At 33.4% G+C, this 25,927-nt stretch overlaps 1 protein-coding gene across 1 annotated transcript in view; it reads right to left on the bottom strand.

The window, feature by feature from the left end:
* Positions 1-15,375: 15,375 nt before the first annotated feature.
* Positions 15,376-25,927, bottom strand: part of LOC110100149 (small RNA-binding protein 11, chloroplastic) — a 17,171-nt gene continuing 6,619 nt past the window's right edge. Inside the window, exons 2-4 of the mRNA XM_020827573.2 lie at positions 16,147-16,215; positions 15,788-15,894; positions 15,376-15,707 (exon numbers count right to left, since the gene is read on the bottom strand). Of these exons, the coding sequence (XP_020683232.1) occupies positions 15,603-15,707; positions 15,788-15,894; positions 16,147-16,215 (281 nt within the window). The 3' untranslated portion in view covers positions 15,376-15,602. The remainder of the gene's footprint in view (positions 15,708-15,787; positions 15,895-16,146; positions 16,216-25,927) is intronic.

Here is a 25,927-nt window from a genome sequence, read left to right as displayed (position 1 = left end):
AAAAAATGTATTTCTATCCTTAAACATATTCTATAGAATTTCATGTTCATCTTTTGAGATGATATGTTATTCTTTGAACTATGTTTGATTATGGAAATATCAATTTTCAAAACCCTATTTTGATATTGAATCCATTGTAGAATATTGTGTGGGCCTCTCGAGACTGTACTTTATTTTCAATGTAGTATTCAATTACAAAATAGGAGAAATCAAAATCTGTGTGGTGTGACACAATTTTTCCCACCAGAACTAAGTGGGTGTAATACCTAGGTTGTTTTTTCTATTTGCTCTTTTAGTTATTGCAATAAAATCCTTTATTGCTTCTTCAAAAAAAAACTTAATTTCCTTGCAAAATTTTATCTATCAAAATTTTAAATTAAGTTATGATTGGATGTAGATTAGAAGATCAATTTCATATTCTTATGGACAAGAATTACTTAGGTATAATTATTGCAAAATAGATGTTTAAATTTTATTCTATTTCTTTTTCAATGTGTTTATTTCTATTAATTGTTGGAATTTGTGTTAAAATCATTGAGATTGGAAAGAGGAGAAAAGTAAAAAAAAATGCACAAAATGTGCCAAACTTGAAAAGATACGCAATGTTCGCCAAAGTGAAAATAGGTACAAAATTAGCCCAAACTGAAAAGATGCACAAAGTGTACTACAAACAATTAAAAAGTTATGTAATATCGCCAATTGAAAAATTCATACTGTTCTTTTCTTTGTCATTCTATCTCTCATACACATCCATATAATCGGCAATAGTTTTCACTATTGAATTAGTAAATGATTAATCTTTATTTCATCATTTCTAAAATTAATTATTTATATTTGATATGTCTAGAATGAATAGTGAACCTAGTTGAGTTTCTTATCTTAGTGATTCTTTGATTTAAAATTTGAGTTTTTTTCTATTTAGCATTAGGATGTTAATGTTGTATTTACAATTAGTTTAAATTTTTCTACTTCATTATCTATTTTTGATTTATCCATAGAATCTTATCTTTTCAAGATGTACTTTCTTTTTTATTAATGTCGAAAGGGGGAGTCATTTGTTATTATTCTATGTTTTGTTTGTTTGATGCATTGGTAGTTTTGAGTGTTGTTTGATATATGTGTTAGATGTATGTATGAGTGTATATTTGTTTGTGTTGTTTTTGTTTTAGTTGTTTTTTTATGTTTAAGTTTTTTTGGGTTGTATTTTTTTTATTTTCATTTGAACCGCTTATTTTAAATTGGTTATTCATTTAGCTAGAGCTTAGGATAAAATTTGTCTTAAATGTTAACTCAAACAAAAATTATTTTGCCATAATTAAAAACGGGGAGATTGTTGCAACTTAGTTTTCAAAACTATGTTTTTATATCATGTGAGTTTTTGATGATACCAAAACTTTATTGTGTTGATTATTATTTCTCCTAATATATATTAGAAACAAATATTCTTGTGTTGTTTTTGAGTAATAACATTTCAGGAAAAACATACTCCAGATCGCTGAAGACCTCAAGATAGATTAGATTAGGATTTCTTGTAATTGAAGTCTATACCTTTTTCTATTTTTCTTGAGTCTGGGAGAATATGTGATTGTAATCAAGTAACCGTACACACATACTAGGGGAGCGAGTTAAAACTTATATTTTTAAAATTAATCGTATTGTATGATTCTGGAATTATACGGGATAATTTGACATGAATGTTCCTCTAGAATGGAGTTAATCAAATCATGCCTTAGAATTTTTTTTGTACTGTTCATACCATACGAAGTTGGATTCATATAGATGACTTCCAGAGTATGAAATGGATACATACCATTTTGTCCCGAATGAACTCACCAATTTTAGAACTGATCATATTGTACAAAGTGGAGTTCATAAATACAACATTTAGAGTATGAAATGGGTGCGCATCAGTTCGTCCCGTATGAACAGGTAAATTTTTTGAACAGTTCATATTGTAAAAAATTATTTTTGTACATACGACATTCAGAGTTAAAAATTATCTCATCCATATTCATATCATATGAAGCATGATTTGTTTTAACTAGTTCATACTGTATGATGTAGGGTTTGTACAAATAGTGACTAGAGTATAAAATAGATTTGTACAAAATTGTACTGGATGAATCGATTCAATTTTGAACTCTTCATACTATACAATGTCAGTTCATACATACGACTGCCAAAGTATGAAATCAGTTCATACAGGATCGTACAAGAATTTTTTGTATTGTTCATACATACAAAGTGTGATCATATTAATACGATCCAAGTACGTCCAACTTGAAATTTTTAGTTTTCTGAATGGTTTTTCTTATCCTTTCTATATAACAGTCCTAAAACTGATTGTCTATGAGTCTTCTATGAATTTTCTTTTGAGAGTGAGGGTGAGAGTGTTTTAGGAGAGTGTTTGGGATTGAGGATAGATAGATATTGCAAGTAAATTTTTTTTTGGGTTCACAAGGTTGCCAAAAGATGAGGATATCTTTATATTTTCCTCAAATCTTTACCTTACTTAATTGAAGACTCTTGAGAGAAGATCTTTGGAGAAGATCTGGTAATCTTCCATCACCCGGAGGGTGAGAAAGGAAGTCGGTACTCTACCAACACTATGAGGGTATGAAAGGACTCATGTACTCTCTCTACACCAGGAAGGTGTGAAAGGATGCCGGTACATTGCTGACACTAGGAGGGTGTGAAAGGACATCAGTACTCTGTCAACACCAGGAGGGTGTAAAAAGAAAATGCTACTCTGTTGACACTAGGAGGGTAAGAAAGGATGTCGGTACTCTACCTACATCAAGAGGGTGAGAAAGGATAATGATACTCTATCACACCAGGGTTTGATGTAAGAGAGGTTATTGTAAGGGCTTCTCTGTGTTGTTGTGGGAGTAAAAGTTAAATAACTTTGGTATAGTACAATAACTGAAGAGGGAGTCTTCAGGGAGTGGATGTAGGTCTAGTTAGACCGAACCACTAAAAAATTTGGTGCTTCTTTGTCTTTACTTTTACTATTTTTTTATTTTATGCATATTTTCTTTTTTTGGTTGAAAATTTTATTTTGAGAAAGTTTATAATTGTGCATAAAATCTTAAATCAATTTTTTAAATTATAAAGAATTTTTAAATTACCAATTTACCCCCCCCCCCCCCCCCCCCCCTTGGTTAGCGTTGGGACAAATCTGTAGGTCTAACAACCTATTCAAACTTTCACAAGAGGGGAATGAAAAAGACACAAAAAGCTTTTTAGGGCGATGCAGCTTCAGAATCATCATAATCAAAAGTAGAGGAGGAGGTAACAAACTTGTGTCTTAAGAAAAAATAATAATATTTATTAATCAAATCAAAATGAGGTATGTTAGTTGTCTTATGATGAGTTACTAGCTATTTTTTAATAAAATTCATGACTCGTATAGGATGTTAAAGAGGATACATGCTAGTCTCAATACTAAATTCTTTAAATTACAAAAGAAACATGCTAGTTTAATTAACAAGCAGTCTACTTTAGATAGTGATTATATGACTTTATTTGACTAATTTGATGCATTAAATAAGAAGCATATTGACCTATCTAATGCACATGATTCCTTAAAAATATCACATATTGAACTAGATAAAGCATATAAGGTGTTAGATGCATTCGCAATTCAACTAGATGGTAGGGAGCATGCACTAAATATTGAACTATCTCTTCTTGAAAGTTCAAACAAATTTTTAGAAATAAAACTATATGCAATTAAGAACAATAAACCACCACCTACCTTAGAAGAATTTCATAAGCCCTCAGCATAGCATGTATCTCCTAAATCTAGGAGAAGGCACTATGACCCAGATAAGTTAGTAAATTTATTTCCTGGTATTAGGTATTACTCTTGTGGCATGTTAGGCCACATAGCCCGCACTTAAATAATTCACCATAGGACACATCTAGTGTGGAAACCTAAATTTCATTCATCACAACATAGCATGCATTCATCTCATTCATTCAAGCATAAGATGGAACCCAAACTTAGTTGGGTTCCTTTTAACTTTTGAATGATTATGTAGTGTTGCTCTCATAAAAGACCTAGAGAGAGTATGTTGTACTTGGATAGTGGATGCTCGAGGCAGAGAACCCAACACCTTTCGCTTCCTCTTGAAGCAGGTAGAGAACCCGACTCCTTTCTCTTCCTCCTGAAGCAAGCAGAGAACCTCAATCAATCACTGAAGTAGACCTCTCTAGAACCTCCAAGGAACCAGGGATGATGACTGGAGAAGATAACTCAGATCCTTCTTGGAGCAACCTTTGTGAAACCCTCTTTCTCTCTCTCCCATGCTCTCCCTCTCCTCTTGGCTCTCTCAGGTCATGACATCAGCAAAAGATCTCATCTTGAGTAAATAAGAGATCTTATATAGAAGGGCATCAAATTTTCCCTAAATTATAACAAACCAAAAAAGATCGTCGAGGATGATCAATGGATCGTCCTGTATGATTAATACAAATTTAGCTCAATCAGCTAGGATGATCTTGGGGAGGATGGATGATTAGAAGATTTGTTTATTCTGATCATCCATGATGATGGGTACATCATCCTGTATGATTAATTTAAAATGTCAAGATTATCTTAGACTATCACTCTGTTTGGCCAAGCTTTTCATGTTAGATAATGAAAAAATAACTTATCATCTAGGATGATTCTTGGATCATCTAATACAATTAGTTCAAATTAACACATATCCTCTAGAATATCATTCTATTCGTCCAGGAAAAAACTAAGCTTTGTTTAGTTGATCATCCATAATGATCCTACTTTTGTCCAGGATGATATGATCGATCAATCAAACCTTAATTGTTTTCCTTAATCATCAAACTTTTTTAGGCATAATTATAATGCATCGTCTAGGATGATGTCCTATACAATGTATAAAAGTAATAACATGACTAAAAGGGTTGGTAGCTGATTCTTTTTTATTTGAGTATATCACCTAGGACGATGCTAATATTATCAAACTATAACTTGCTTAATTTAGCTGCCTTAACCAGGATGCCTTAATTAAGATTTATATTTGTAGCTGATCATCCAGGATAATTTTGGATTATCTTGGATGATATGATCATAAAAATAAAACTCTAAAACAAACAGAATTTTTTCCCCTGAGTGTGTGTATGCAAGACTACTTAGTTTTAGGGCCCACTTTGTTACATATGACTCAAGAAAAGGTAAAAACACTTAAAGTACACTTACAGACTAACTCAGCCCTAATTTACCCAATCTTGAGCTAGCTTAATTTATAATTGACCTTATGGACCTAAAACATTATTAGGCAAGGAAATAGCAGAAAAAATGCAAGAAATATTTGCTATCATCAAAATTATAATCCCTAAATCCATATTTGCAACAATCTCTCCCTTTTTTATCATAGAAAATATTTGGTAGGAAATTTAACTTAAGTGGTTAATTGAAATATAAAATAAAGGAAAATAATATGAACTAATTAATATAAATTTTACTAAAATCAAGCAAATGGTACAACCACTAAACAATAGTGATGAAACAATAAAACAATATAAACATAGTAACACTACCACTACTCCCCCTTTTGACATCACAAAAAGGAGGAGGAAATAGAAAAGAAAATATAACAGAAATTACAAAATAGAAATAAACAACATCACCAAAAACATCACAAGAAAAATAATCTACAAGTACGAGGGGCCCTAATCATCAGAAGGTGCCCCAAAACATAAAAAACTAGTAAAAATAAAATATAAAACAATGAAAAAAAAATAACCAAAAACAAAGTTTTTTATCAAAGTAATAATATGATAAATTTTCCATATTATTGAATTAAAAATTGGTAAAAAAATATGTTAACATCGTGGAATTCTAAAAAATGGTAGAACAACCGATTATGTTAACCCTAGCTCAGACTTCTTACAGTGCAAACCATCTTTGAAAAATAAAGATCTAACTCAAAAAAAGTAATTGGATAAGAAAAAGTGATCCGTTCAAAACTTGGTTTCAGAAAAATATCTTATTGAATAATATACCAAAGTAATTAGTTACAATCATAAATTTCAAAATCAAGTCTTTGAAAATATCAAGTGACACATGAATTCTTCTAAGATTTAAAGGTTTGATAGAGAAGGAAGCTTGCTTTCTTGTGGGCTTATTTTGTGCCTCTTGTCAATTGATTTGAGCACTTTGTGTTTCTTTTAATTTTTTGATACACTTTATGTATCTTTTATTTTTTTTTTGCAATCATTGTGCATATTTTTAGTGTTTTTTTCTTTTTGGGCTCATTTTATGCCTCTTATTATTTTTGCAAGCTAGATCCCTTTTGAAACTTTTAAATACTCTCAGGTGTGAGAATATCTTTCAGATATTAAAGAAGAAAACTCACTCTCTAATATAAGAAAGAGTAAAGTACAAAGCATAATCAAATTCATATGATAAATGTAACGAGAAGATTATGAAAGCTTGAAGTGATTTAATGACTTTGAACATTATTTATATAAGATAAATTAATATAACAAGATAGAAAATATCTTAATCATAAAGTCCAGTTGTTAATTTGAGATAGTCTTTTATATAGAAAAGAAAACTATACCGCTAAAAGAAGTTAGAGGAAAAGAAATAATCAACAGTGTTTTTCCCTTTAACTAATTTAGTTATATCAAATATTAACTACAAATTTTCAAAAATAAAAGGAAGGCATAAAATATTATTTTAGCAGTGACAGAAAAAACTAAAATAATAGAAATGAAAACAAAAAATAATAGCAAATAAAAATTAACAATTAAAACTAAAAATAAAAGAAAAGTCAGAAACAAAAGAAAGAAAAAAACAACAAACAACATATCAGAAAACATAAAATTCAGAGTTCAGTAAGCATCAAGTTTATGCATTTATGTCAATCACACCCAATATGATCCTTTAGATGTTGAATGTGTCGAAGGTTAGTGGTTTAGTAAAGATGTTAACAAGTTGATTCTCATTTGTTACATGGTGTAACTCAATGTCTCATTTGGTAACATGGTTCCTAATAAAGTGATGCCTTATATTAATGTGCTTGGTCCTTGAATGTTAGATAGGATTCTTAGAGAGATGCAGATAGTGCTAGTATTGTCACATAGGATTAAAATTATATCCACTGATAATTCTAAATCAAAAATTTGCTGCTTCAACCAAAGGACTTGGGCCACACAAATTTTTAAGGCAATGTACTCAGCTTCAATAGTGGAAAGCACAACAGAGTTTTATTTTCCACTAAACCAAGAGACTAAAGATTGTTCTATGAATTGACAAGTTTTAGAAGTGCTCTTTCTATTCACCCTACAACCTATAAAATTAGAATCATAATATCCAATAATCTCAAAAGAAGTATTGTGCCTAGGATATAATATTTCTATATTTTGAGTCCCTAAGAGATATCTAAGGATTCTCTTAACTTCAATAAGGTGGAATTCCTTAGGATCAGTTTGAATTCTAGCACAAAGACAAATAATAAATACTATATTAAGTCGGCTAGCAGTTAACTAAAGTAGTGATCCAATCATTCTTTAGTACTTCTTTTGATCAATAGATTTTCCATTTGAGTCCTTATTCAACTGAATATTAGAGCTCATAGGAGTATTTATTGGCTTGACTTTATCCATTTCATATTTCTTCAAGATGTCCTTAACATACTTTGATTGATTAGGAAAGATTCCATCATTCAATTGTCTTATGCTAAACCCTAAAAGTAGGACAACTCTCCCATCATACTCATCTCAAATTATTTACTCATTATTTTAAAAAAATCATCACATAAATTTTTATCAAAAGATCCAAAAGTATATCATTAATATAGATCTAAACAATGAGTAACTCATCTCTTATTTTCTCAAAAAAGAGTGGTGTTTATGCTCCCTTTAGCAGTGAAAAATCATAATGTGCTAAGCCTCTCATACTAACTCTGGGTGTTAATCCAAATAAGACCTTTTTTAATTTATAAACATGATTTAAAAATTAGGAACTCTCAAAACCTGGGAGTTACTCTACAAACACATCCTCTTTTATTATCTCATTTAAAAAGGCACTATTAACATCCATTTGGAATAACTTAAATCCTTTATAACATGCAAAGGCTAATAGCACTAATTTCTTTCAATCTAGCTACAGGGGTAAATGTCTCCTCAAAATCAATCCCTTCTATTTGGTTGTACCCCTTAGCCACCAATCTTGCCTTATTCCTAACCACCACACAAGAATCATTCATTTCATTCTTAAAGACTCATTTGGTTCCTACCACACGTTGATTCTTAGGTCTTTCTACTAACTCCCAAACTTCATTCCTCACAAATTGGTTAAGTTTTTCTTTTATAGCTAAAATCCAGAATTCATTAGAAAGGGCTTGATTGATATTGGTGGGTTCAGCCATTAAAATAAATGCTGAGTGGTTATTCCTAAGTCCATGCCTAGTTCTAACACCTTCAGAAGGGTCTCATAAGATTAGTTCTTTATGATGACTCAAAGAATATATCCAATATCTAGGCAAAGTATGTCTAGGTTCTACCCTTTTCTCATGATTTACATTTTGTACTCCTCGGGTAACCTCACCTACTTCATTAGTGTTTTAAGGCTCTACCCTTTTCTCCAAATTTTCAACTCCTTGGGTAATCTCACTAACTTCATCTTCTTCCTCAACTTCAAAATTCTTAGGATCAGATTCATCAAACATTACATGAGTAGTCTCCTCCACCACCAATATTCTCTTGTTAAACACTCTAAAGGATTTCCCCATACTTAAATATCCTAAGAACTCTTCTTTATTAAATTTTGGGTCAAATTTACCTAAGGAAGACTTCCCATTATTAAGAATGAAAATCTTACAGCCAAAGAAATGGAGGTGGGAAAGGTGGGTATCCTACCTTTAATGATCTCATAGGATATCTTATTTAGTTTGGATCAAACATTCACCCTATTCAATACTTAACAAGCTGTGTTTACCGCTTCAGCCCAAAAGTATTTTAGAAGTGAATACTCAGCAAGCATGGCTCTAGTGGCTTCAACTAAGGTCCTGTTCTTCCTTTTAGCTACCCCATTCTGCTGAGAGGTCTAAGGAGCGGTGAAGTTGTAACTAATCCCTTGATCTTCACAAAAGTCTCCAAATCTCTCATTTTCACTCTCCACTATAGTCACTATGAATAGTCAAGATCTCACAACCTAACTTAATTTAAATCTAAGTGGAGAAGGATCTAAACTCATCAAAAGACTCACTCTTATGTGACAAAAATCTAATCTAAGTGAACCTCTAGTAGTCATCAACAATATAAATTCATAGACCTTTCCTCCTAAGCTGGCAGTGTTAATGGGTCCAAACAAATCCATGTGAATAATTTCTAAAAGTCTAGAGGTGCTAATGTCCTTAATGGAATGAAAAGATGACTAGACTTGCTTCCCTAGTTAACAGGCATCACACAGGTGGTCCTTAGTGAACTTAAGCTTGGGGACACCTCTAATTAGATCTTTTTGGATCATTCTCCTAAGGATTTTCATGAATCCCTATGAATCATCATAGGAGGTTTATCATGTATATGACAACCCGTATACAAGCTAATAAAAGGCGTGTACGAGCTTCCATATAGAACGTTATATTCATATGGTGGTCACCCACATAACTGAGCAGCGTTAAATATCTTAAAATGCCTCCACACATGCACCGTAATTTGTATACACATAGGTACACAAAAGGGGCAAGGGCAATTGTAACACTCGCATAAGCCTTGGCTAGCGTGTTATTGGTACACACATGACATCTAAAAATGCTGCGCAGGCTAATTGATGAATCTAAGCTCGAACTCGATCCTTCTCGACACGGTTCGAACCATTAAATAATTATGCGATCACAAGGTCGACCGGGATATTTATTTTATACATTCATATTAGGCCTTCAAGGCCCTTTGCAAGAAAGATTCATCGATAAGATCATTCACCCGCATGGGCCCCGACGAGTTTGTCGTAGGAACACACATGATGTCTAGGGATGCTGCGCGGGACAATAAATTTGAATCCGATCCTCCTAAGTGGGTAAATTGGAGTCGACAAGGTTCAGCAAATAATTATAAAATACCCTCAAACACCCGCATGGGCCCTAGCAAGCATGTTATAAGTATACACATGATATCTAAGGATGTTGTGTGGGTCAATAAGTGAACTCAAGTCTGAACCTAATCCTTTTATGCGGATCAATAGGAGTCAACATGGTTCGAACCATCAAATAAATATATGGTAGTGGCAACATATATTTGTCTTATTACCTTCATATTAGGCCTTCAAGGCCTATAACAATGAGAATTCACTCATAAAGGTACAAAGCCTATGACGAACCTGATCTTCTATCAACAGCTCGATAGAGTCGACAAGGTTCAGTCAATAAATGAAAATGCCCCCAAACACCCCGATGATGGCTTTGTTGAATGTCTATCTTAACTAGAGGGTTAACTCCAATCACTTCAAATGCCCCCAAACACCCTGATGATGGTTATGTTGAATATCTATCTCAACCGGAAGGGTTCACAAATATTTAAAATGCAACTCAAAAACACAAAATCCAAAAATTCCAGAAATCCCGAAATCCAAATGTTTAAAATTGAAATCAAACCATCAACACTTAAAGCAAAATTCATCCAACCTCCGCAATAGTTTGTCGAGGTTGATAAAATGAAATTTACTGCAGCTCACATAGAGCTAATGCCTAGTCGAAAATATCACTAGGATCTATTCTCAAATAATCTCCTACCGTTAAGGATGTGGTACCTGTCCTCTAACCGATAGTTTTTGCCGCCAAATGGGGCCGCAAGATAAACGGTTATGACCCGGGGCCCTCTGAACCGAGTGATTTGCCCGCCAAATTGCACCACGAAATATCAGTTATGGCCAGAGCCAATACGCTCCTTAGTGGCATCAAATCCTTAAGATATAAATCAATAGAATATGATCGATAGGGCACAAAGTCCTCTGTTAGCTAAGGTGGATTCAAATTTGTCCCCTTAGACAAATACCCATCCCACATCTACAATATACCCTTGGATGAAAGAACTCGTGGCTTCCGATAAGGATCCTTCTGTCAGGTTGGGTCAACTACCTCCTCTAAGTAGACCAGGGACCACGATGGCCTGGGAAGACGGAACCATGGGATCTTGATCGGGTCCATCATCCATTCCCTCACCCTCCGCTTTAAGTATAAGATGGTGAAATTTTCATTTTAAATATCAAATCTTCTAACTTTCCAAATTTCCAAATCCAAACTCAATTTTACTACTATATGCCAGATAACACGTATCTCTACGTATCTGATTGATGACTAGCCTTAATCGAAAGTTCTCTCTTGTTATTAGAAGGGGTAATTAACTATAGGGGCGTGCGCCTGTAGAAAACCAGAACTCATATCATAAAGTCCTCGCAAAATGAGGGAGAAATCTCTAGGTAGTGTTTTATCTACAACCTCATCTGCCTTCTAAAATTTACCCCGGAACATATTTCGTTAAAACTCCCTCCCGAAAGAAAAGCAATAGCGGGCGGAGGCCGGGGCCGAATTTTCGGAGCCCACAGTTTTCCTTTTTGTTTCTTACTTTCTACAGACCTAAACTTTTAGACCAATTGATATGTTGGTGGATTAAAATTTTATGATGAATGGGGTTGACTATTTTTTCAGCTGTAGGGAAATGAAAATTAGCTACTGAATATGATTTGGAATTCAAAAAGTTTAGGAAAATCACACTTCCAATGTTGGCAAAGAGATGAAGAGGGGATGATAATGATGATGATGATTTCATAATTTGGTTGAGACTATAGCATATAGTTTGATGTGTGGGGCTTAGGATGGGATGATGGTTTAGCTATGATGAGTTTAGGATGCTTTGAGATGATGGGAGGAATAAAGAGTTGTTAAGTGGTGATCAGGTGTGTAAAGGTTCAAGTTCAAGATTATTACAACATCCTTCATCAATGCCTATAAGCATTACATGAGAGAAAACAAAAATTAAAATGGGAAACTAAGAGTTGGTCGCTTCAAGTTCAAGATTAAGAGGGTCAAATTCTTTTATGTTCATGCATCCATTAAGACTTTAAAAGACACCTCATAACTCTCCATTCATGCATCTAAGAAGCTAAGTTATCACCAAAACACAGTCATTACAGAGTAGCTATCTATACGCATCTTTACGATATAACAATAATTAGTAGGAACGGAGCTTTTTACTTGGTCATATTTACTTAGTTAACTTTATTTAGCACGCATGCATGAGCATATTTGCATGGCTGCTAAATATTTCACTTAGCTATTATATCATTTTATTCACCAAATTATATCAATAAAATAAAAAATAGAAAAACGTCAAAATGATGGCTACATTATTTATACACGGTCATTTTAGTTCCAAACTATACATACATTCAATTTAATCTCTTAACTCAAATATAATTGAAGATAACCCACTTTTGGTTGGATCAGATTTGAAAGATAATGAATTAATTTAGATTAGATTAAAAAGTAAAATAACTAAGTTGAACACAATAGCTGGTCTGAAACTAGAACGGCCGCTCATACGTAGTCTAGGATCTATTTTGATACTTCTTCTCAAATAAAAAGACAACAATACAAAATAAAAATGGTTAATTACTATTACACCTAAATAACAGCAATAGTTCAATAAAGATTGCAATTACAAACAAATAATCTAGCAAGTTATGATCAATTTTGACCACTGGCATTATTATGGACGCATCATTGAAATATCAAAAAGATAATTCATTTAGAAAAACAAAAAACTCTCATTGTGCCAATCATCTTAACAAAGCCTTTAATAAAATAATAATAATAATAATAAAAGATAATTCATTTAGAAAAACAAAAAACTCTCATTGTGCCAATCATCTTAACAAAGCCTTTAATAAACATAAAATAATAATAATAAACATAATTTGATGGAATGCACAAATGTATCCCAATTTATTTCGACATAAAATGAAGTAGCTGATTCCTTATATATAATTATATAGTTATATCATAATTACAGCCTGAGAGCTCCAATAAAAACTTGTTGCTTCTCAGATATGCACTAAGCAAATGAAAGATACAGTTTATCACCTCAAATTCATGCCTATCTTAATAGTACCAAACTCCAACTCAAATTTGAGAGTAACAAATTTTTAATCATTAGAAAGAATTTGGTAAGTGTCACGATCATAAAAGTTGTCTGGAGGGATAGAGGTACTGAGGAGATACAAAAACATTTATATTCAGTATAAAGTTATTTACCATCTACCACTTCTCACACCCATCTAACATAATTGAGAATTAGAAAGATTCAAAACGAAAGCAGACCGAACAAAAAATTTAAGATTAACTCCAAGTACGGAATCCCAAATAATCAAAATATGCAGCTCACGTAACTTTTCTCCATCAACAACTAGAATGAAATAAAGTCTGCTTATCTTACTGATAAAGCCTAGTGCCACCGATTATGGCAGTGAACTAGAAGATAACACAAATTTAGATAAAATAACTAAATCTCAATTAGTTAAATTTACTTCTCTAAACCTCTCTATTACCAAGCAAAAATAATGAATCTCTACAAATGTGCTCCAATTGAATTAATTAGCCAACTTTGGATGGTTTTAAAAAATTGCTGGGCTAGTATATTTTCAAGATTAATCGCCAGTAAGAACTAACTATAGGCAAAATACTAGCCACTTATATCTGATGAAAATAGATGGGCTAAAGCAAACAATAGATAAAATAGATGCGCTAAAACAAAACAGTAGCGCGCGACTTCGATTAATAATACACTTTAAAGATCTTTCTTGAGAAGCTCAACCCTAAAAGAGAATCCTTAATAAAAAGTGTAATCATTGACAAAAAGATGGGTAAGCTGCATAACTATATATATAAAGGTATTCTGATATATTTTGTATTAAAATGAGACTAATTTTATCATACATATCTTTAATTTCACTAATATTTTCACTAAAATTAAAAGATGAATACAACTAAATTATTTAAAATGCAAAATAATAATATAATTAAATTATTTGTCTGATAATTCTAATGTGTGTGTGTGTGTGTGTATATATATATACACAAAAGGGTATCCTTACATATTTTATATCAAGATGAGGCTAATTTTACCATAAATAACGTTAATTTCAGTAAGACTAACACTAAAATAAAAAGATAAATACAATTAAAGTGTTGAACATACAAAATAATAATACAACTAAATTATTTGTCCATTACTTCTATTGTATTGTTAGATAGTTTAGTTGCATTTGTCTTTTTTAATTTAGTTGTATTATTTATTCTTTAACAATATTGTAGGATAACATGGCGTGTGAAATTAAAGATACATAAAGCAATGTTTAAAATTGCGTATTCGGGTATTGAGGCGTTTTTCATTCGTGAGTCGATGCGTAAGCCTCAAGGCGATTTAAGGCGTAAGCCTCAAAATCAAAAGATTTCGTAAATATAAAATGATAAATTTTTTATATGCTAATGAGTGAATAATATAAAACATAAAAAAACATAAGATATGAAGTGAAATCAAAATATCCCAATAATAAGACAACATGAAATATAGTTCAACTCAAAATTCTATCTTTTCAAATCCTAGTATTCTTTTCATTAACCTATAATTCGAATTTCCAAAAATAAATAGCAATGACATATCACAAAAGAACTCATAAGTCATCAGCACTATCATCACTAAGGGGTTCTTCATTTGAATCATCATTATGATGAACTGCTCTCCCCCTTCCTCCTCTCCTATAGAGTCCAATGTCGGGCATTTACTTCAAGATTTATGTAAGTTTTAATATATATAGCGTGAGGCGTAAGCCTCATGCCAGTGAGGCGAGGCGAGCCTCAAGGTGGGCCTCAACCAAGTTGAGGCGCAAGCCTCATAAAAAAACTCGAGGCATAAGCATTGAGGCTTTTTTTACTGGAATTGCGCAAATGCGGGCCTCAAGGCGAGCCTCATATTGCGCAATTCTAAACCATGACATAAAGTAAAATTAACTCCATCTTAATATAAAAATATTAGAATATCCTGATTTTTTTTTCAAATTAAGCCCCTATGTTTTCTTTGAAAATCAAAACTACAGTAAGACTGAAACTTTTCATCAAAAAAAAAAAAAAAAAAAAAAAAAAAAAAAAAAAAAGTAAGACTGAAACTAGCAAGTTCTCTTATCATTCAACAAAATACAAAAATATTGACCAGAAATGCAATCTTAAATTTGACCAAACAATTTCTTCGAAAATTCAGATTATAAAAAAGGCCTCAAGATAAAAATCCCAATTTAATCCTAGGTATAACACATAAGTTAACTTTACCTCTTGTGAATTAAAACAGGGAATATTGCCGAAAAGTGTTTTTTTTTTATTGTAAAAATGACATGGCTACTTATAATATCCTTAATTTAGAAATAAGTATTAGGTCACTATTACTGTCAAGTGTAGACATGCAAATAAAACTGCATAGATCAACCTTCCCAAAATCATGCATAGCCGGAGCATCTCATATTGACTGCGAAAGAAACTTTGCTGAGAATATTAGAAAAAATTTTAGTTACAAGTATATAGGAATCATTTGCTGCTTGGTGGATCAGGAGGACCTCTTGAGATGGGAAAAGCATAAGAAGTTGGTTTGGCTTTGGCAATGTCCACAAATATAACCCTCCCATTCAACACCTGCTTGCAATTTCTCAAAATTTAGTTCATGAAGTGGATAGCAACCTAATTGATTTAGTTTCGCTCGTTTGATTTCTCACCTTTCCATTCATCCGCTCCAGAGCATTCTGGGCATCATCTTCAGATGCAAATGTTACAAATCCAAACCCCTTTGGTCTGTCGGAGACTCTATCCATAACTATTTTTGCTGCGAATTGTAGAAATAAACCAAAGTAGATATGTAACAAAGTGAATTTCACGAGTCGAGTTTATGACATCATAAAAAATTTGTTTTAATTTTGTTAGTCTCTACACCTGAATTTTAGAAAGATATACTATTAATGTTCTTATTGTTAGATGTTTAGTAGTGGGCAAAAGGGTCACAGAAAATGGCCTCAAATATTGCACAGTAATTTGGTGATTTTTGCTTTATGAGGAAAAATAAATCAATTAATTTTACCTTCAACCACTTGGCCAAATTTTGAGAAGGCCTCAGTTAGCGTATCCTCGGACGTGTAGAATGAGAGCCCTGAAATCATGAGGAAAGGTAGGTGAAGGATGCAATGGCTCTAAACCAGTTGAAATAGTCTCACTCTCACTAATCCTCTCAGTAATGATAGAAGTTAGACGCAAAAGTAATTGTCAGTCAAACTGAGGTTAATTTCACATTATTAACTAATCGTTCATTTAGGGCAGCTGCAACTCTCAGGAATAGCAGTAGTAGGGTTTCTTTGACGAAAAATAGGTTTTTTTAAAAAAGCTATTGAGAGTATTATAAACTCTTTTTTAAAAAGAATGGATATAGCTTGCTCACTCACAACAAACAAACTCTAGAATAACTGATATTGTAAAAATTACGATTCCTCACAAAAAATTCAAAAATATAACAAGAAAGTTATAGCAAAATAAAATTAGCAGTATTTCAGAAAAAAAAAAAAAAAAAAAAAAAAATTAGCAGTAAAAAAAAAAAAAAAAAAAAAAAAAAGACTCCGAAAACCTACTCCAAACAAGCCCCAAGTGAAGAGCAATACCTCTAGAGCCTACATTTCTTATATGAAAAGCAAAGCTACTTCAAATGCCCCCCAACACACTAAAGCGTATATGGCATTTGCAACTGGTTCTTTGTCATATATTTGACACAATTAAAAAAAGATAACATAAACAATACACTATTTTATCTTGGGATTGTTGGGTGTGAGTAAAAGTAGGCTTGAGAAGCAATTTATTTATATGTAACACGAAGCTTGCCAGAGTGTTGCACATATGTGACACCTATCACGGTACTAAGCATTAAATTAAATAGAAGGATGGCAAAATCAAGCAAGAAAGATGAAAACCAAGCTAAGGAAGTTATTCCATAGTCTTTCTTTCTTGAATGAAATTTTGGATTATGTAGCACTAATGATAAAAAGATCTATAAGCTGAAGATTAAATCATCATAATCTGCATCATCATTGGTTGTGTCCTAGTGATTTGAGAGCAAGAATTAGGGGTGTCAATTTGAGTTAACAGACTGAGTTCAAGGCTAACCCGAATTTCACCTGACTCAAGACCCAAAACTAACAAATTTATTATTTTTAATTAGAATGCATGATCTAAACCTGACCTGACACAAATCAAGTTCATGCGAACTTGACAGGTGTGGCCCATTTATTATATGGGCCATACAATTTGTTTATATGGGCCATACAATTTGTTTGTGTCAACACAACTGAGTTAATCCGAATTTAACCCAATTAGGCAAAGGAATGTTAACTAGTCAAAAAGACTATATTGTAGACCCGAAAAATAAACAAATAATCATCTTGTTGATTTCAAGTTTTGATCTCAATTTGAAGCCAACATGAATATTAAAAAGGAAAACATTTTAGACCCTAAGATGACCCGTATCTAACTCGTGTCAATCTAAACCCGGATTTTTTTTATTGGTTTTGTGAAAGATTGTGAGGTTGAATAATATATTGACACCTCTACAAAGAACCTTTTATCCAATGTGTTATAGATATCAAATAGTACAAAGAGATACTAATTTTGACAACTATATCATCGGTTAATATTAATAACAAATCTATATTATTGACAACAATAATATCAACACTTCAATGATGGATCATATTCTCCATTTGGAGTAAGTTCAGAATAATTCTTTCAAACCTTCACCTAAGGAATATGGAAAACCAAGGTTTAAATTACACAATTGGGTATTAATGTGTTTTTCATTTGTGAGGTGAGGCATAAGCCAAGGCATTTTGAGGCTTATGCCTCAAAATTCAAAATTTATGTAAAGTGAAAATAAAGTTTGAAACTATTTTTTTATATAATACTCAAATAATATATTAAAGAATGATATATTAGTTTATATTGAACTATGAAGTAACAAATTGGCATATATTTTAAAAGAAAAATTGCACAAGCCGTAAAGTAACAAGTAATAAATTGCATGAAATATAATTGAAATTCAAATATTACAAAAGCAAAATAATATAAAATATAGGACTTGCATTGAAGTATCATATAACATCAAGTTCAATTTCAAATTTCTTTTTTCTCAGTTCCTTACACATCCATATTTATTTCCTAAAGAAAGCTAAAATAAATGGCAATAACTAAGAAATCATCTACATTGTCATCACTGAGGGGGTCTTTATTTGAGTCGTTATCATAACAAATTGGTACCTCCCATGCCTCAGCGGAGACTACAATGGTAGTGGTTGCAATGAAGGCAGCGGGCTGAAGGTCAAAGCAATTGAGAGAAAGTTGGTGCGGCTTCAGGGATCATGAAGGCGTAATTTATTCGGGGTTTTATTTTAAAATTTAGGTAAGTTTTAATATAAAAATCATAACAAATTGGTACCTCCCATGCCTCATACTATAGAGTTCAATGCTACTCAATCTGCTTTTTTTTTTCATTTATTTCAATTATCTTTCTCTTTTAAAAAAGTAAGTCATTAACATAAAGATGAGATTAATACTCCAAATTTTTTAGAAGACGAGGTGATAGTGGACTGCAGCTTTCAAGTGATCCTCAGCGGAGACTACAATGGTAGTGGTTGCAATGAAGGCAGCGGGTTGAAGGTCAAAGCAATTGAGAGAAAGTTAGTGCGGCTTCAGGGTTCATGAAGGCGTAATTTATTCGGGGTTTTATTTTAAAATTTAGGTAAGTTTTAATATAAAAAAATATATAAATAGGGTGAGATGTATGCTTCACACCAGCGAGGCGAGGCCCGCTTCAAGACGAGCCTTTAGCCAAGTTGAGGTGCAAGTCTCATCAAAAATATCGAGACGTAAACCTCGAAGCTTTTTTCACTAGAATTGTGCTGGGCAGGTGATGGAGACATCAGATCATAGAAAGTATATCAAAGATGTGGCTGACGATTTACGGCCACGATCGCGCCGATCTATTTTTTATTCATCATATGTATTTGTTTTATTTATTTGCATTATGTATTTATTTTATTAGCATTTTTCGTTTTACCCTTAAGGTCTTGTCATATGTAAGCCCTAGAGGCAACATTGTTTATAAGTTTCCTTTCATTGTATGAGGCTATTTATAAGCCCTTTTTGTTTCTTTTCAAGTTAATAAAGAATTATAATGAAAATTTCTGCAACCTTGTGTTTTTGTGAGAGCTTGAGAATTTTGGAAAGAAATTCCTAGGAGAGGGAAACAGATCACCCACCAACCTTGGAAGTGTCCGGGGTCGTGGCTATTTTCTCCCTATTTTTTCTTCTCTTCCTCCCTCCCTTCCCCTCCATCACCGGCCAAGGAGGCCCTCCATTCTCTCTTGGCCAAACCACCTTCCCATCCCATCAAATAGCCGGCCAACCTGAACTCTACCTCCCTAACTCTCGGTCAACCCCACCTCCACACCACCACATACCCAAACCCTCACCTAGCCTAGCTGCTAGCCATAGACCTTCCCTCCTTGCCGCCCACATTCAAAACCCCCTCTTTACTACTTTCCTTTTTCCTCCCAATCCATTTTGGAAAGTCTTAAAATTCATATTTTCAATTAATTTGAGATTTGAATTATTTCCTAAAATAGAACTTTATTTTAGGAAAGTTTCTAAATCAAATCCAAATTAATTTTGAATTAGATTGGAATTAAATCCTCTTTCTTAATTTGAGTTTCCCATTTAAGCAAGTATTAAATCCCTTTCCCTAAACCCCCCATCCCCTTCTCTATGCCCACCTTCCTTGTCCCCAACACTTAATTGCTTTCCAAAATTAAGCCTCTCTCTCTCTCTCTCTCTCTCTCTCTCTCTCTCTCTCTCTCTCTCTCTCTCTCTCTAATCCTCCATAAAATTCTTCCAACTTTAGGGGATTAATTAGGGAAATGATTACCTAATTTTCCTCCATCCTCTACCCTTTAAAATCTCAGCTATATTTCCCCATCTCCCTCTCTAACCTCGCCAACCTTCCCCTAACCCTAACACCTCTAAAATCTGAACCTAAACTTTCCCAAAGCCCCTACCTTGTTCGGCAACCCACTCACCCCTTCTTCTACTTGGATTCCTTGGAGAAACTTCTTTCTATCAAGGAAAATCCTCAAGGACAACAAAGGGCGTCTTCCACAATACTTCAACACTACGTATCCTATGCATGGTCGATCATGAACTCAACTCCGTCTTCGTCTACAACGAACAAGGCTTCGTTGACATCCTCCGATCACCTTTCTTCGACGTCAATCTGGAGGTAGATAATTCCGTCGAGGAATACTTGGAGCGTATCATATTCACTCTTTCAAAAGCCATTGAAGAACAGCTTTCCAATGTTCAGTGGCAAATCATTGCCACGCTATGACAAGGGAGAACTCTTTCCCCCTCTTCAATTTCCTTCCTAATCTTCTTCGATTGTAGGTTGTGTATCAAGCATAAGGAATCATACAAAGCTATCTGCCAAAGCTTACTAAACGTAGGGAATGAGTGATGGACTTATATGCTTATAATCCATTGTTAATCTAGGGATGATATTGAAAATCTTCTATATTTGCTTATGTTGAAGTTTCTAATTATTTTGTGATCCTAATTATTATTGTGTGACTTGGCCTAAACTAAGGCACCCCTTTCTTGTTTTCCATTTTCGTTAAATGGCTAACGTTTTAATTCTTATTGCTCATACTTAAAAGCATGCAAATTCTTATATCAATCATTTAAGCATTCATAATTCTACATCAGCAGACCTTAAAGCGAGCCTCAAATTATGCAATTTTAAACAATATGGAAAACATCAAACCTTTGCTTGAACTTCGAGCCTCCTCCAAGAAAACTTTCAAACATTCATCAATAACTTCAATCCTCAAAATCCTAAATTATCTTATAAGATATTTTCTTAAGTTAAGTTAGAAATTTTATTTCAAAATTGGACTAGATAAAATCAAAAAATAGAAAAGAGCTCTAGAATGACGACAAGATTTCGGTTAGGCATAATAGTGACCGCAGGAGGAACCATTGATAAATATACTACCCTAAAATCATTTTTAGGTTTACCACTTCAATGTTCAACTTGGATTGGCTTTGTTATACATAGTCAATGATGTGCACATACAATCTCTATCTCACTAAGTAAATTACTTGTCAGTAACATATAATTAATTTTGATAATCTCTCTAATAGGTTTATAGGCATTAGGTTGACCCATGTTCTAACCAATGTTGGATATTCCAATATAACCTAAGACCCGTAAGAGAATTTCCTGATTTTATCCAAATGTCCCTATCATCTAGTCAAATTTCTCCTAAAGGGTTTTAACCATCTACTTATAGATGACCTAATCATAGTTGACCATTGGGATAGGCTAAACCCCTTTGAAACCCTAATATGACCTAATAGAGACCTATTTAGTTTACATCAATTTAAAACTTTGAATTAGGAAAACCGACATGACTAACTCTTTGAATAGGTTTTAATAGATTAACCATAAATGAATTGAGCTCAATCAACCCTTGACCTAGCCTAATTTGACCCATTAGCTCATTTTCTCCTAATTAACCCAAATAGGCTATATGAACCAAATTGCCCAATTTGATCAAATTGATTGCAATTAAGGATCCAAAATGGTTTCAAAAAATTCTTTATAAATAATTTAATCTCAATTGTCATTTAGTCAGGTTGATCAGCCCATGGTTTAAAATTGCGCAATAAAAGGCGCGCCTTACCGCAATGTGGTCCTTTTAAGCCTCAAAGCCTACGCAATAAGTTAAGGTTTTGAGGCTTACGCCTTAAGTTTAATGAGCTTGAGGCGCGCCATAAGGCGTGCCTCGCCTCACATTTTTGAGGCGACGCCTCTAATAAAATTAACCTAAATTTTTTTTTTCAGTTCTGAACCCTAATTGCGCCTAGTGAGGTGTCGACGTGGCATCAACATTTAAACACTAGTAAAGGTCGAATGTCAGATGTTGCGTTACGGTTTTCAAGTTCCAACAAACGTTCTAACTTCCAAGCATTCAATCCGGAGCAATTCCAAGCATTCCCTCAATTCCTTCTCAGATGTCGTCACCCATCAAGAAAAAGGTAATTTGCTGCCATGATTTCTGTTCAGTTCTGCGTATTTTATGGTTATGCTATGCGTACGTGTTCAAGGTTTTGAAGTTCTTCATTTTTTTATGCTTACGCTATGCGTATGCGGTGCTTCTCGAAACTTTTTAAATGTTTGTTTGATACTTTGATTCCATCAAGTTTTCTCTGTATTTTGAGTTTACGAATTAATGTTGAAATTTGAAACATAAACCCTAACTAAATTTTAAGCACCGAGTACTCTATATGTATGTTGTGCGTACTCTACACGTATGTTGTGCGTACTATATGTGTATACTGTGCGTGATAATTGCTTATGTTGTACGTACATACTGCGTGCATACTTTATGCGTGCATATAATTTGCTGCCATATTTTCTAAAATGTGCGTTCTTGTGCGTATGTTGTGAGTATTCTGTGCGTATGTCGTGCGTGATCGTTGCTTGTGTTGTGTATATTTTATGCTTATGTTGTGCGTTTTTTGTGCGTATCTTATTTACTTATTTTATATGTTTTTATTTTTTAAAATTTTCAGATATATGTTCGTCCAATTACCTATCGATGCTATGTTTCTACTTTTTGATCAATCAGTGATAAGTTTGCTCGGCAAATTTCTCCTGAAGTCGTGGACACATTGAAACGGTTGAAGATCATATAGTTTTTGCAATTTCCTGGGTTTGAGCAAAATGTCCCTCTTACTTATGTGCTGATATCAAGGTGGAACATTTCAAAACAATACTTTATTTGGAACATTTGGAACATTTTATGCTTATTTAGAACGTTTATCATGTATTTATATTCAAATTTACTTTTTCAACTTAACAACTTCAAAATCTCTCGGTTGCTTCAAAGAATAGCAAATAATCCAGATGATTTTTTGTCAATAAAATGAGCTAGTTCAATTAGGGAATTTTTAGTTGGAGAGTTTACTAAGGCCTCCTCCAAGATTTCAAATAAGAAGCCAGCAGGTTAGATCAACGGTTTCATACCTTTGCTAATTGTGAGTGCTAAGTGCTAATTGCTAAATTCATTCAAAATTTTATTGGCTCAATGTGAGTGCTAAAATTTTTTTTCATCTTATGCAGATTTGGTTCCTGGCGCATACTTCTTTTCATGCTCCTATGTATGCTGACAAAAGGCCCCGTTTTCTACGATGGGCCGATGATATTATATATACTACATATGTGGTCACTAACTTATTTACTAATATAAGGAAAATTTAGATTTAATATGTTCTCCAAGCAGTTTCCCAGGCTGAAATGGATATGGTTAATGTCAAGAAATATCCATCAGACAGCCCTCCATAAACCTGATCAGGAGAGAAATGTTTATGTTTACAAGTTATTGGCATCAGGAACATGGGAGAATAATAAGTATCGCAGTAATGAATGGAATGCTTGGTTGTCAAAGATGATTTATATTGGACAATACATCAATCATAATTCCTGTAGAAAAGTTGATGTTGTTAAAGATGTACATTAAGTTACAGCACATTAAGATGTACATTGATAATCATAGATTACACACAATATAATATTGAACGCATCCAGTACTCATACTATAACAAGAAAATCATATGTTTTATTAAATATTAATACAAAATCATACATTAAGTTACAGCTGCTCCAAATGCTAATTTAAAAATACTTTAGAAGAAGTTTTACAAAATACACATGGAATACGCATATAATACGTCGTACATACTAAGTATATACATAGTGTTTACTCATAACATACGCAGAAAATGCGCATAGGATACGTAGTGTTCTGCTTTATCGACGGCTCGATATTATATAATATCGAACACATCCAGCACGCATATTAAACCCTACACAAAATACGCATATATTACGCATAGAGTACGCATGGTGTGCGCATTGTATGTCCATATATTACGCACAGTGTATGCATAGATTACGCACAATATAATATTGGACACATCCAGTACTCATACTATAACCATAAAATCATATGTTTTATTAAATATTAATACAAAATTATATATTAAGTTACAGCTGCTCCAACTGCTAATTTACAAATACTTTAGAAGACGTTTTACAAAATACGCATGAAATACGCATATAATATGTTGTACATACGCAGTATATACGCCTTAAATATGCATTACATATGCAGTATATACGCATAAAATACGTACAACATAAAACTGAACACATCCAGAAAATTTATCGACGGCTCAACATTATATAATATTGAACACATCCAGTATGCATACTAAATCCTAAACGAGAGCTGCTCTCTTCGCCTGGAGGTTTCTTCTACTGCGAGTTGGGTTGCTGTCTTCTCCGTCCGACCGGCGGCCGCTTCTGTCCGAGGATGCTGTCTCCTCCGACATGCATCAGGTCATAGAAAAGATTAGTAAGAACTCGTTCACTTCCTATTTTTCCTCAATCAGAATGGTCAGAAATAAGGATAAAGCTGCATCAGGTCATAAAAAAGATCCATCATGGAAACATAGCACTCAGGTGGATGTAAGAGGCATTGATAAAACATGTCTATCTGAAATGCAATTATTGTGATAAAGTTGTGAAAGGTGGTGTGACTAGGATGAAGGAATACCTTTCAGGTTCTCACAAGAATGTTACTCCATACTCCAAAGAACCTGATGCTGTAAGGGATGAGATAAAATCATACATGAATAAGTCTACCACATCAAAACATCTTGCACAGAAGCAATTTGAGGATAGAGTTAATGTTAGATCTTACTACGAGAGTGAGCGCAGCATTAGGGATTCATCTTCTTCTATGAAGCACATTTCATCTAGGGGTGCTAGAGGGCCTATGGATCATTATATGGTTGACACATCAAAGGATAGGCCTTCTACTATACAGAAGATGGCCCCAGAAAATGCAAGGGAGGCGCGAAGAAGAGTGTGTAAGGATATAGACAGATTCTTCTACGAAAATGCAATTCCATTTAATGTTGCAACATCAGCTGCTTATTACAACATGACTTGTTCAATTGGAGCATTTGGGAGAGGGTTCAAACCTCCAACCACGTATGATTTGAAAACATGAATTTTGAAGGAGGAGTTGGAAAGCACTGATAAAAGCATCGAAGAAATTAAGAAGACTTTGGCCCAAACAGGAGTAACAATTATGTCAGATGGGTGGTCTGATATCAAACATAGAAGTCTGATCAACATCCTCATTAATAATCCTTATGGTACTATGTTTTTAAGGTCAATTGAAGCATCTGACTAGGTCAAAGATATTGAGTTCATATTTGGATTATTAAATAGCATTATTGATGAGGTTGGAGAACATTTGGTTGTACAAATTGTGACAGATAATGCAATTCTTATAAGGATGCAGGTAATAAACTTATGGAGAAGAGGAAACATTTGTACTGGACTCCATGTGCTGCACATTGCATAGATCTGATTCTTGAGAAGTTTGGGGAGCTATCTCAACATAAAAATACACTCACTAAAGCCAAAAAAATAACCAAGTTTATTTACAACCACTCTTGGGTGCTAGTTCTTATGAGAAATTTTTTGAAGAAATAAATTCTAAGGCCAGCCGCAACAAGATTTGCCACCGCTTACTTGACCTTAGAGAGCATGCTGGATGCTAGGCAACCTTTAGAGGCTATGTTCACATCTACACAGTGGTTGAATTGTGCTTGGGCGAAAAAGGCTGAGGGAAAAGAGATTAGAAAGATTGTTTTAAATGACAGATTTTAGCAAAGTGTCTTATATGCCATTA

Source organism: Dendrobium catenatum, unplaced genomic scaffold, assembly GCF_001605985.2.
Source record: "Dendrobium catenatum unplaced genomic scaffold, ASM160598v2 fragScaff_scaffold_231, whole genome shotgun sequence".
NCBI lineage: Eukaryota > Viridiplantae > Streptophyta > Magnoliopsida > Asparagales > Orchidaceae > Dendrobium > Dendrobium catenatum.
The sequence above is the reverse complement of the archived record's forward strand: the minus strand, read 5'-3'. Positions and strand labels throughout refer to the sequence as shown.